The 14,006-nt window shown below is 41.8% G+C and overlaps 1 protein-coding gene across 7 annotated transcripts in view; it reads left to right on the forward strand.

Annotated features, from left to right (window-relative positions):
- The first annotated feature begins 147 nt into the window (after window positions 1-147).
- Window positions 148-14,006, forward strand: part of CEP44 (centrosomal protein 44) — a 49,086-nt gene continuing 35,227 nt past the window's right edge. For 2 of the 7 annotated variants that reach the window (XM_084627553.1, XM_084627552.1), the window contains exons 1-2: window positions 149-240; window positions 9,975-10,125. In XM_084627553.1, the coding sequence (XP_084483679.1) occupies window positions 10,037-10,125 (89 nt within the window). In that variant the 5' untranslated portion in view covers window positions 149-240; window positions 9,975-10,036. Of the gene's footprint in view, window positions 241-9,974; window positions 10,126-14,006 lie in introns of all 7 variants that reach the window. The other 5 variants (XM_084627551.1, XM_084627554.1, XM_084627555.1 and 2 more) reach the window with 5 other exon arrangements.

Consider the following 14,006-nt stretch of genomic DNA (forward strand, 5'->3'; position numbering starts at 1 on the left):
CAGTGCCCAGAGTTAAGTAATCTTCCCTGTCCCGCCCCTTCCCGCCCCGCCCGCAAGTGGGAGTCGCCTGGCAACAGGGCCTCGCTGTGGAGGTGACGCGGGCGCCCTGAGGCAGGTAGGCGGTGGAGAGCGAGCGATGAATCTGCCAATGCGAATTGGGAGATGACGTGGGGGCGGTTCCCGCTGCTGGGCTTGAATCGCCGGTAAAATACAAACCGCCGCCGCCGCCGGGAGCCCTAGGTGGGTGTGGGCGCTGAGTACAGGAGAGCGGGGAATCGCTGTGAGGGAGTCGGAGGAAGGGTGGGGGCTTTATCTGTGTGCGACCCTCTCGGCCCCGGCTTCCTGATCCAGCCCGACCCGCTGGTCAGTGTCTGTTTCAGTCTTTGCCCCTCCCCCCGCATACCGGGGGAACCGAGCCTCATGGGGGGTGGGGCGAAGTTTTCTGTGCGTCTTCCCTGGGGTGGGACACGGTCCCGGCGCCTCTCGGCTCTGTTCCGCGGGGCCGCCGAGTCTCTTGGGCCCCGGCCTCTGTTTTCTCTGTAGGGGCTGCAGTCTGCTCCCTCCCGTGCAAAGTGGCTCTGGGCGAGAGAGGGGCTGAGAGGGGCTTCCCTTGTGCTTCTCTCCAGCTGCAAAGCACCGGGTTAGAGGCCCTGCTTTTCCCGGTCTTACATCAGCATCTCCGGAGCGGGACAGTACCTGAGTCCGGGGTCATTGCAGCTTCCTGAGGACTTGCAAGGCAGAAAAAGGGCAAAACGTGCACCCTGCCCGCCTTTGCTTTGCTGAGACTCCTGTTGGGAAAACAGACTCCTAGGCTGCTCACCATTTTGGGAGGTCCCTGGTCACAACCGCCAGGATCCTTCTGCCAGGTAGTGAAATAGGAGAGTGCCATAATTAGGGTCCTACCAAATTCAGGGTCTGTTTTGGTCAATTTCACAGTCATAGGATTTAAAAAATCATAAATGTAATGATTTCAGCTGTTTAAATCCAAAATGTCACAGTGTGGTAATTTCAGGGGTCCCAACCAATAAAGGAGTTGTGTGTGTGTGTGTGTGTGGGGGTTTACAAGGTTTTGTGGGGTGGGAGTTGTGGTACTCGTACCATTACCTCTGTGCTGCTGTGGCGCTGCCTTCAGAGCTAGGCAGCTGGGGAGCAATGGTTGCTGGCTGGGAGCCCAGCTCTGAAGGCAGCGCCACCGCCAGCAGCAGTGCAGAAGGAAGGATGGCCTCGTGTAGTGTTGCCACCTTTACTTCTGTGCTGCTGCTGGCAGGGCACTGGCTTTAGATCTGGGCGCCCAGCTAACAGCCGACACTGCTCTCCAGCCGTCCAGATCTGAAGGCAGGGCAGAAGTAAGGGTGGCAATACTGCGATCCCCCTCAAATAATCGTGTGACCCCCCACAACTCCCTTTTGGGTCAGGACCCCCAATTTAAGAAATGCTGATCTCCCCTGTAAAATCTGTACAGTATAGGGTAAAAGCACACAAAAGACCAGATTTCACAGTCTATGATGCTTTTTTCATGGCTGTGGATTTGATTAGGCTCTAGTTGTAATCCTCCTACCTGTACCTCAAAGCTAAGGATAGTGATTTAATGCTGCTTCTTGCCATTGGTATAAACCAGTAGAACTGTTCCCATTGCTGCTTCATCACTTAAGTGATTGTCTCATCCCATGCAGTTTGAAACAATCATTGGCAGTTTATTACTGTTCATAGTTAGTAACTTCTTATCTTTTACAATAACAATATGTAACACTGTATAATGCACAACTTTGTGTCGATCTCAAGTTCAAAACTTTATGGATCTATTGCAGCATATATAGTCTGTGGCAGAGAATGATCCTTTTTCCTTCTTTCCATCACTGCAAAAGGAAATGTTTTATTGGAAGCTAATGCCCTCAGTATTTAAATCGTGCAAAAATGGGAAGTAGGGTGAGAAAAATGGAAGGGCTAAATTGTAGCTTTTTTAGAAAGAGCCACACTAACTGAATGCCACTGCTATTTTTCTGTTACAGGCATTAGAAGGAAGTTTACATATTTCTTCAATGGGTGGGGTTATTATATTGATGTCACCTAGCTACTTTGTGGTAAAAACTACAGGTGCCTTGTTTCCCGTACAATTTTACAGTAGGATAGCTAATGTGCATTAGTTATCCCACAGTAAAAACACCATCTTTTTTTACAGTTAAGACATTGCCTAAGTGTAAAAACAGCAGTTGGCTTCCTCTTCTGTTGGAAGTGTAATTCTTCAGTGGGAACTCTGTTAGTCATATTGAATAGGTCTTTCCTTTTGTCTTTTTGATCTTACTGCCTATTTGTACAAAAAATGGCTCTTATTGGTATTCCATGTAAAATGGACCCCTGGCCCCTATGTAAACACAAGGAATTTCCATTAAAATGTAGGGGTGTCATATGTTTAAGGGATCTTTTGACTACCTATTCAGTTATTTTAATGGGCTCTTCTGCTTCTGATAAATGTCTAAAACTCTGGTAGTGTAACTTGTTTTCAATGCTTTTTTTTTCACATTCTGTCGTTCCAATGTGAAAATGGCAGTGGGAAACTGTCATCTTGTTAATTTAAATGATACTCTCAAAACAAAATTATGATTGTACCCCGCATTGTAGATTAGAACCTCCATTTTTTATAGGACTCTACTTTGTGTCATGTAAGAGCTAGTTTAAACTAGTGTACATATAGCCTGGTTGTAATGTATAACAAGAGAAGAAGGAGTTGAAGCACTCCCCAAGATGAGAAAACACTTAATGAGACATCCCGCTTGCACCCAAGGTCTGACTTGCTCCTTACTCAATTGGCTCCATCCCTCTTCTGAAGCAAAGGGGATTGTTGATGTGAGTTCAGCATGGCTGGGACATTAGGGCTTCAGAGCAGGACTCCTGATCAAAACTACTTATATACATGAAGGCTTGCGTGCAAAAGGGAGACTATTGCAAAGAAGAGAAGATTGAGCAGTAGGAGATGGGTCAGGAGGATCCTGAATTCTCAGAGGGACACTCACTGAGACTCAAAAGACTAATAGGAAAGGTGAGGAAACTGAGGGAGGGTCATGAGTGTAGCTGTTTGTTGTTTTTGCTTAGATCTGTAACTCGTGTGCTTGCCTGTAACTATTCGCTTTACTTAAGTTCCTCTGCAAAGTCTTTTACTTGCTTTAACTGGCTTGTTGTCCCTGAGGAGTTCAATTGTAAACCAGATACCCACGAGGGTAGAGCTCTGGGGACGGCATAATAAAGCTATCGGGGGGCTTGGGGCTTTTGTACTGGTCTTTGGACCTAGAGCAGCTAGACTGTGGGGTCCCATATCCTAGGAGGACTACTAGAGAGGGTCTGTACCCCAGGACTGTGCCAGAGAGGCTGGATTTAGAGACTGCGTGGATGTTGCTCAGACATAGTAGGCCGTATCCAGAGGTTGGGTGCGGTACAACAGTCTCTTTTCTGATCACAATGGGGAAACTCAGCCAGGGCACTCTCCCCAATTTTTAGCAAGAATTTAATAGGTGGCTGTAGTGTAAAGTATTATTGCACAAATTTCACTAAATTACCCAGGTTTTGGGAAAAAAAAAGACCAAACATACTAGCTGCTGGAGTTAAAAAAACAAAACACAACCAAAAAACCAGAAGAATGTGTTGAAGCAGCACCACCTTTGCTAGGAATCTCAGCTTTTCTGCCCCACCAGCTTCTAGAATTTTTGTTAGTGTGCTGCCTCTAGACCTTACTTAAGGGGACCTCCATCTCTCTCATCAGCCTCTGGTTATTGGTAGGTCTGAAACTTGAATCTGCATCTCCTTTTCCATTACCTCCAGGGGCTATAGGTAACTACAAGGCAGGCCACGAGGGGAGGATTTTAACTACTTTACCCTAACTCACCTTCCTGGCCATTGTGGTCGGACAGAGGTCCTTGTTACTTTTGTCCTCTCCCAGAATTTTCTGGCTGGTGGAAAGAGGACTGCTTCCCCAAACTCCCAGCCTATTCTTTTCAGGGGGAAGGAGCGGATGGTCCTCTGAGTCATAACTCCAGATCCTGCCTGTAGTGTTACCTACAGTTTGCCCAAGTTGCACATGGTTCTTAAAAGTGTCATTGTTGTGCATGAGGTTCCGAATAGTTGTGAAACTGATCAGATTCTTCTTCAAGTTACCGTGCACCTGCTTGACAAAGCTATAAGCACATGAAGAGGCACTGAGACTGCCTGTTTCCAGATTCAGGGCTATAGCACTATATCATTCTACACTGAGTCCATGTTTGGTATGCTGAAAACCTTCTAAAAGGACTAGAAACATATTCTTCTAATTAAAGCTTAGATTCTGCAGAAATTTATGATATAGATCTTTTCACTCACTGAGGTCTCAACTAGTGGATTTTTCAAATCCTGCTTTAACAAATGTACTGCAGAATATTTATTATTGTAACTAGTTAAAATTACTCTTTTCAAATGACTTCCCTCCCCCAAAAAACCCCTTTCATTGATTTGCTTACTTTCTAAATTGCAAATAATCTCCCTCTCATTACATGAATTAGCGAGATTCTGTTGTATTTATAGTTCCTGGGGAAGTTGCATACAGTTTTGTGTAGAGCTTGCCACGCCGATTGAAACATATACAGTAGTAAACAAGCATAATGGGGAAAATGCCATCTTCTATAATTCGGCACTGCATATTTTTCAGAATTTTTCTTTGAACTAATTATCTCTTGGAAACCTGCCTCACTCTTTCACTAATTAAATCTTTTCACAAAGCACTGATAGAGGAATCTTGGCAGTTTGCTAATGGATCTTCTTGTGTTCAAATAGTTTATGCAGAATTCTGAAACACTGACCATTTGTTTTCAGTTGGGACTTGTAAAAGTTGGGCTGTCAGCCAGTTTGTACTTTCAAAGTCTAACCATTCTGGAAAGCCACCAAGTTTGGTTGCATGTAACTTCCAAACACGTACTTGTAGGATGCTGCAAAAGCTCTTCACAAAGCCTTTCTAAATAGAAATCTAACATTTAAAAATATGAAGCAATATGAATTTTTTATAAAAAGGGAAATTAGTATGTGATAATTCAGATTCTGTGATCCAAAGCCACCATTCAAGATTAATTTCTTTTCAAGACATGTCAATCAGGCATAGCTGCTGTAATACCAATAAAATAAAAACCAGCAGGATCTTATGAAAGGGGAAAAGGCAAAATGCCACATTTATTGTGAATACAGAATCATAGTAAGCAGTTAGTTATAGCTATAACATTCCATTCAATTTCATATTTATTCACACATTCATTCATACACACACACAGGTTCTGCAAGGTTGTTATCATAGTTACCAGCCTTAGAGTTGCTCATGCCAAGCCACTGGCCAGGTGGCCTGGACATGAGGAGGGAGCAGGGCCTTGTCAAATGCTCATCTGATGCTCCTGGAGGTTGGTTTGCAGAATCAGACCCCAAAGTCCTCACTTTCTAGAGTCCATTTTTAGAGGAATTTCTTCCTATGACAGTCTATGGGAATTGCTTCATCATGCTGTTGCTGAATCAATCAGCAGATGGCACATTCCTGACAGCTCCGTGCTGCCAGATGTTATCTAGTTCTTTTTCAGGTAGCTCTTCTGATGAGACCCCCAGATTTTTCTTCCGTTTCCTGAATACCCACATAATTGGAAGGAAAGAAGAACAAGTAGTCCCTCAGCCCTCCCATTCTTGAGGCTGTTGGGTGGATTCCAGTCTGCCCTCCGGGGGTCCTCTGGTTATTTCCACTTGACGCCGCCTTCAGCCGATGGACAGTAGATTCTTAGGCTGGCACCTCCCTGATTATTCAGTTATTATCCACACCAAGCATCCATCCGCATACATCCTCTATCTCTATTTTAATCACAATTGTTAACAAAGCGAGATGAATACAACAAAAGGGCAAGGAGTCTCTGGGTGCTGTTTCTGTTGTTACAGAGTATTGTTTTGAGTCTCTCTCTGTGTGAATAGTTGTTACAAAGAACTGCTTTGAGAACAGACTCTGTCTTAGAATGTACTAACACAATTAGCAGCTTGCAGGTTTTACACAGAGAGGGAGAGAAACAGTATCAAAAACCAAGAGACCTCTTAATTAGTAATACCCTGGAATTTAAACTATGGGGGATCAAACTCATTTGTGATTTTAATACAGAACTTCTTTAATATGATCCAACACTGTCAACAGCCTCAGATCTCTTTTGGCAACTAATCTTCATAACATTCTCCTCCCCTCTCCATGTAAGAATTTCCTCTGTTTTTCTGTTCGGAAGAATGTATATAACACAGCTTTTTCCAGTCTCCATATGTTCTACTGGAAGAGTTAAATTGTGGGATTACAGGAATTTTAAATCTTGGTCTTTTCTGTGTTTGTCCCCTCTTCCTTGTGCACAATTTTGAAACTTCTCGGCAAGACAGGCATTTTCCTCTGTAGGAATCTCTGCTGCAGATCAGACTGAGTGAAACTAATACAAGCCTTAGTTTCTTCTGCGAAGGAAGGCCCACAGATCTTAAACAGTAAGTTGTCAGTTTGCTTACAGCTTGGGCATCAGAGCCAGACCTGTCACATGCAGGGTGGGAGTGACCCTGAAATGCCCAGCAATTTTGCTTTGCCTTCTCAGGTGTAAACAGGCTTTTTCAGACAATGCAAATCAGAAACTGAAACCAAGAAAAGTATTTAATTCAATACATTTGATCCTTTCAGAACTGTATGGTCTGGTTCCAGGTTTGAAAGAAAGCTTTTTTGTTTTGTTTTTGGCTCCTAGTCTTGCTCTTGTTGTGGCTTTGCAGCGATTAGTGCCCCTGCAGCACTGCTGAGAGTGCAAATGTGGTGGACAAACAAAAAGGAAAGATCTTTATTGCCCATTCTTCCTTTATGGAATGTGTAGATGGAGATACTTACCACAGAAAGTGGGATAAGCTAGGTCTGTCTTCTGAGGCTCATCTATCTAGATATTGCCCAAGCCCCCTTTTGATCAGGCTGCAGTGGAGCCAAGTGCACTCAGAGCAGCCTTCTAAGGTGGAGAATTGCTGAGAGGTGCACAAAACAGTTGTGCCAGTTTGGAATGTTGCAGAACCCGCCATGCTCACATCAGCAAGTTGCTACTGCTGACTATAATCCCTCATGTCGTGTCCCCCCACCCCGGGCTTTCCAAATCTAAACTGTGAAGGGATGGATTTAGAAACAGTTTGGACCCAGCAAAAGCAATAGGATGGCATTAAAGGGCCCGTCTCTTTATTCATTTAGCCTATTCTTTCTTCCTCTTTTCCAGTAGTTTGGCCAGCCCTAATTTCGAAGAAGGCCCTCCTTATTGGAATTTTTCAAAGTCCTCCTTGATTGGAGGTTACCAATCCATAGGATTTACTTTCAGGGGCCAGGGCAGTCCTGTTCCCCCAACACAAAAGTGAAAAACACCTACTCCGAACCTCTCCATGGTGTTGTGGAGTGACCCTTTCGGGGAAATAGAGACTAAATCAAAAAGGAGAAGAGTGTTCACCTTTTTCAGGTAGCTCTTCTGATGAGACCCACAGATTTTTCTTCCGTTTCCTGAATACCCACATAATTGGAAGGAAAGAAGAACAGGTAGCCCCTCAGAAAGGAGAGAGATTCCCCACTTTTCCTTCAAAATCAGGAAGAAGCTGTCATATCTTTCTTGAAAAGAAAAGGAGTACTTGTGGCACCTTAGAGACTAACAAATTTATTTGAGCATGAGCTTTCGTGAGCTACAGCTCACTTCATCGAATCACGAAAGCTTATGCTCAGATAAATTTGTTAGTCTCTAAGGTGCCACAAGTACTCCTTTTCTTTTTGCGAATACAGACTAACACGGCTGCTACTCTGAAACCTTTTCTTTTTGCGAATACAGACTAACACGGCTGCTACTCTGAAACATATCTTTCTTGGTGTTCCAAATCTCTGTGTTGGAGTTTCTGGCAATGAGAAACTGGCCAAGGCTCGGGTGGCCAGAAAACACAAACCTAAATCTTGCCATAGGAACTTCTGTCTCTTCATCAGAATTACTGGAGCATAATGTCTTGAAACTTAGGACATCTATAGGCTGGAAAGAAAAAGACTGGAAAACTTCTGCTCCTGTACCTGGAATGAGGGTTAGCTGTTGGTGCTGGAACCCAAGGACCAGTAGGAAAAGACAGGATATTAACCCCAGGATATTTGAGACGCTTTCAGTTGTCACAAGCCTAGTTCTTCCTCTGGGACAATCCCCCAAAAGAAAAAGGGGAAAAAAAGGGAAGAGGGTATGGGTGGGGTCAAGAAAGAGAATAAGATTAGTAGGAATTTTTTCCCTTTGGAATACAAATTGGAATTATCAGAATTTCTATGTATGGATTACTAAAGGATCTTATTGGACCTGAATGGGAAACTTTTGCAAAAACAAGTATCTGGGAAAACTTGCTAAAATATTCTGTAAAATGCTACACAATAGGTCAGGACTAGTGAATTGATCCAAAGTGGATATGGCCCTCTCCTAGAATGGGCACCTCTGAATGTTTAAAAAGCAAATCTCATGGCTGAAGCACATTTCTATGGAATATCTGTCAGCAGCATTCATGTGTTTCTCCTCGGGATGCCCTTCATGTCTCCACTAGGGCAATAGAGAGAGATCAACAATTGTCTCAAGGGTCTGACCTCACAGGGTCCCAGAGCCTGGACTCCAGCCCGAGCCTGAACATTTACATGGTAATTAAAAAGCCCCTTAGCCTGAGCCCATGTTATCTGGTATGGTCCAACCACGGGTTTTTAACTGCTGTGTAGACTTTTTGTTACCATGCATGTGTGTTCTGTCACAGTTGGACTCTCCTGTATATGGCTGATTGATATATACCAGTATCCACAATATGCTAGAAAGGTTGAAGTGCTGTATGAATAGCAATTTATTTTGTGGATGAACTGCTTGTTACACCGGTCAGTAATTTTTTAGATTTTTTTAAGTATTTGGTCTTGAGTTGCTACGGAATTGATTATGGTCTGTTTAATACCTACACTGGTCTTAGTGGGAAAGATATTTTCCCCCAGTAGGGATGGTTTACAGCTAATTTTACTCTTTTCACCAAAATTTATGATAGTAAAGTGCACATTCCTCACTTAATACCACAGACATGTCAAGTTTGAAGATTTCAGTCTGAATTGTTCTGAATTTATCAGACACTGAAGAGACATCAGAATAGTTTTCACAGAGCACTGAAAACACTGAAGGCTTTTTGTTTTTTTGTTTTGTTTTTGGGTTTTTTTTAGACACATTCCTAACTTAAATGGTTGGATTTTCTTTAAACCTTAAAGGAAAAAAAATCTCTAAGTTTAAAATAAGACTTGAGACATTCATGCAAAAGATTTTTTTTGTTTTTTGTTCACCTAGTTTCTTTCTCTGCCTTTCTACATATTTCCCCAAACTGAGTTTAAACTCCATCCCCTAATGCCACAGAACTGCTGTCTGCAACACCTTTTTGTATTTTTATTACAGTTAAGTATGCTTTTTCAGGGCTTATGCAGCATTTATATAAGCTTTTATATAAGGTTTTTTGCTTTACACACTTCCCCTTATAATACTCTCGTCTTTGCTAAAAAACTTTTGTTTCCTTGAAATAAAGATTCATCCAGATCCCATAAGCTGGTTGTATAGAGCTGTCTTCAGACTATAATGATACGACTACCTGACACTGAGTAAAACAGAGGTCTTTGTTCCACCTGAGCAAGCTATTTAGGAAGCAGTAACCCAACTATAAAATTTGAACTCTGATTTCCCTTTCTAACAGTAATAATTCTAGTTTACTGACTGACCTGTATATTCCATGCTTTTAGTTTGAATGAGGAAGTACATAGACATTAATTTGTGTGGTACCTTGGCTTAATAGCATATTGGGAAATGTTATAGAATGTCAGAAATAGGACGTTGTCTCGGGAAGAAAAACTGGACTTCACTGGTAATCCTATTGCAGTTTATAATTGTCATGTTTGTTTTTTTCTTTTTAAGAAAGAGAATATCCTGTATTAAACTTGTCCCAAAAATCTAAAAGAAGAATAGTGTGTGAAATAATGGCAACCGGAGACTTAAAAGGAAGTTTACGCAAGCTAGAACAAGGACTTCGCTTGTTAAACTATCCTAGGGAAGTGGATTACACAGGGTAAGAGGCAATTAGATATTTTGAATGAATTTGTGTTTATACATCATGATGACCACAAGAATGTAAACAGTTCTGGTAATTGTTAATAGAAATTCCACCACAGAGTTAATATGGAAATTATGATCTGTGCATGCGTGTGCTAATGGCAGGGTATGGTAGATACGTAGGCAGATTGAATACACATTTCAAAGCATTTAATTATATCGTGTCAAATTTTGAGTGTGCGCACTAAGAAATAGGTTATTCCTGTTGACAAAGCTGATAGAATACTGATGTTTCTGGGTTGAGATTGGGCCATTTGCCATTGTAGGCAGTAATGACTTCTATTAGCAAGTATCTTCAACAGCCAGAGATGGGACGTTGAAGGGGCAGGATAATCTGAAATAATCTGAAACTGACCAGATTCTTATTAAAGTTACGATGCACCTGCTTGGCAAAGCTATAAGCAGAGTTACTACTGAGAATTCTTTCTCAGGTGTCTGGCTGGTGGGTCTTGCCCATATGCTCAGGGTATAACTGGCTGCCATATTTGGGTTTGGGAAAGAATTCCCCCCCCCGGTCAGATTGGCAGACTTGAGACCCTTGGGGTTTTTTTTTTTTGCCTTTCTCTGCATCATGAGGAACAGGCCACTTGCTGGTTTAAACTGGAATAAGTGATGGATTCTGTGTAATTTGAAATCTTTGAATGAAGATTTGAGGACTTCAGTAACTCAGCCAGAGGTTACAGACCTGCTTACAGGAATGGGTGGGTGAGGTGCTGTGGCCTACAATGTGCAGGAGGTCAGACTAGATGAGCATGAGAATCCCTTCTGACCTTAAAGTCTGTGACCTGGTTCAACTGCAGGTATTTTAATGAACAGTAGACATATGTATAGATACTAATATCACCTTTTGCAGCTGTTCAGCATTTCACAATTGAGTTGGGACACTTCTCTGGGTTTCACTTTTCTCTGAAGCATTAGGGTAGGGTCCTATGTTGGAAGCAGGATACTTTATGACTAGCACTAGGTATTATTTACATATCTCTTATGGGAAATCTATTAATAGTGCAGCTTCACCAGTGTTGGTAACAGTGAGAGCACTAGGATAGAAAGACACTGGTATTTTTACTACTGCCCTCTTCTTGGTGCAGGTCTAGAGAGGTAGTGATAAGAAGTGGCACTGCTCTCTATACTAGCGCACTCATTGGTAGTAGTTCAGTACTGAGAGAAAGCCCTGCAGTTCTTCCCTCACTGTCATCTAGACCTGAGCAGAGTCAGATGACACAGTGATGAAATGCTTGTGCATTTTCTACTGTATCACTACCCCAAGTGCAGCTGAAGTGCTGAGAGATTTCACAGAAAAGGTTATAAATCTGAGATGATTTGCCTTGTTTACACAAAGAAGTTACTCTTCTCCCTATTTAATGGATTCAGTATTTTAATAATCTGTTGAATGTACAATGTCACAATGAAAATATTCAGTATTTAATACAACAGTTCTTGCACGTTCAGTTTTCCTTGGTATCACCAGTCATTGGTGTAAGTAATTTCAAATGAAGATGACTTGCTCAGTAACAAATTGAGTGAAGTGTATTTGTCCTTTTTTCTCTTTAGCAATGCTTTAACATCACAGGTGACTTGGAAATGGGAGCCATATCCAGTTTAGGACTCATGACAGGATCCATGTAAACAGCAGGCATAAACACTATAATTTTGTAACCATTAAATACCAGCTTCGCAGTGAGGGTGTAAGAATTCTGCAATATATGTTGTCAAAATCCATATTTGGCTCTGGATTTGAAGTTACTTCACTAATGTAATTGGACTTTGATATCCCCTTTTCAGTATTCTATAACTTGTGGAACAGGGAGGAGGAGCATTTTAACTAACTTTTATGATGGCTCTCTGAGCTATTGTATGAGGTAAGAAAGCTTGGGAAAAAGTTCTTGGGGCCTGATTTTTATTCTCTTTCCTACCTCCCAAAGCTGTCTTTTTCTCTTCTCCCACCCTATTTGGTGTCTTGCCAGCCTCAGAACAGGCATTTGGTTAGCTCAGAGCTTCTGTATACAAGCATTTCCCGAGCAACAACCCCTGCAGTGTGAAACTGAACAGGCACATTTCATATATGTTCCTTTTCAGTTTCACTTGGGAAAGTACTTGTGCTCAAGAGTATAGTGTTAGTGTCTGTGTGACTCCTGGGCACAGTATCTCCACAGGAGTCAGTAAATGGAAAAAACAGCTTGTTACAAGGGAAGGTGGATCCTAAGCTACTGGACTGCAGATGTGCTATATACTTGGTTGACTAAATGACACAACACTATTGCAAAAGCTAAAAAAAAAAATAAGCCAGAGTTTCCTTATGCTTGCTGCAGAGCTAGGCACTTAAGTGCAACAGAATTCTAGAGGCCCAGGGTAACAGTAGGGCTATTATGAAAAGTGTAACATGCAAAACTTAAATATTATCCAAAAATTCCCAATGGTGCATGCACAAATGCAAGAGAGAGGGAGATTTTTGGCATATTTGGTGATTATAATTTGATCTACTGTTTACTAGTTTTTCCTGTAATGCCTTGATTAAAGTTGGATCTTTGCAAAAAATACACTTCTTCCACTGTGCTGTGGAACCAATAGCATGTCACTAAAGTTGTTTATAGCGAATACTTCACATTTGGCTTAAGGAAAGTTCAGCTGGAGTTTTTCATTTAAATTGATCTTAAAGCTAATGCAATTCTTTCATTTATAATCATGTTTATGAATTTTGTACAAGAGGAAAAAGCAGTACATTTTTCTGGAAACAGAGGACTGGCTTTATAAATAATCTTAGTACATTAACCAGTTCCTTAAACTTAAGTGGCTGAATAAAGCAAAAATGTTGTTTAATCCCTTTGAAGTTTTATTTCTTCAAAAATGGGGAGTAAATGTCAGTTAACATGTCTATTAGAAGATATACATTTTAATATACATAAGGCCTATTGGTAGAGGTGGAGGAGTAATAAAAAGATTTATATGGCTATGCAGGAAGATTGAAAACAATGTTAGTGCAGAAAACATGGTGTATGTCAATGTTCTTCTTTGAGTTGTTGTCTTCATGGATTCCACTCTTGCTGTGCATCTGGCCCATGCACGTGAGATCAGGTTCTTATGGCCTGCAGTGTATGTTTGGGTCTGCACCTGTGTTCTATATTTCCTTGCCTGTTCTCCTCTTCCATGCCCCAAAAAACAGGGTATAAAGAGCAGAGCAAGCCCAACCATCCCTTGTTTCTTTCTTACTAACGATGGCAGCAAGACAGAAACCCTGCAGTGTCCAGTTACTTCTCTGTATTTAGTGTTAGTTAGTTAGTTTTAGTCTTTTTCCTGTTGGAAAAAATAAATGTGTTTAGTCAGATGTTTAGGTTTTAGGGCCTGCTTCACCCCCTCCAGCAAAAAAAAGAAAATACAGGAGCTCTAGCAATATGGAAGAAGTGAAATCCCTGGCATTTAAAACTTGACTCTCTCAAGAGAAATTTCAACACCACTTAATAGGTACTCTAGATGCTTTTGTTTACCTAGGTGAGAGATATGTTCCATTGAAGCTGGTTCAATAAAAGATATTACCTCACCCACATTGTCACTCTAGTATTTCATATATCACTTCTCAAAGTGGATTCAGAAAGCTAGAGAAGCATTCTTAAAATAGTTCCTCATGTAACGCTCTATGTCCGCCTCCACAGATGCCAAAAGGAAGGCTGAAGTGAGACCTCAGTTCTCCAATCAGTCCCGCTCCATGAGTACTCCAGTGGGCTAAGATTTCACCCTGAATTTGCACACTATGTTGACTAAGAGGCCTCAGTTGTCTACCTCCGTTCTAGCATCAGATATGAGCTGAGGCATAAATTATTCTCTCCAGTGCCTACCAAGTCA

The sequence above is a fragment of the Lepidochelys olivacea genome (assembly GCF_965140295.1).
Source record: "Lepidochelys olivacea isolate rLepOli2 genome assembly, chromosome: 4".
Classification (NCBI taxonomy): Eukaryota; Metazoa; Chordata; order Testudines; family Cheloniidae; genus Lepidochelys; species Lepidochelys olivacea.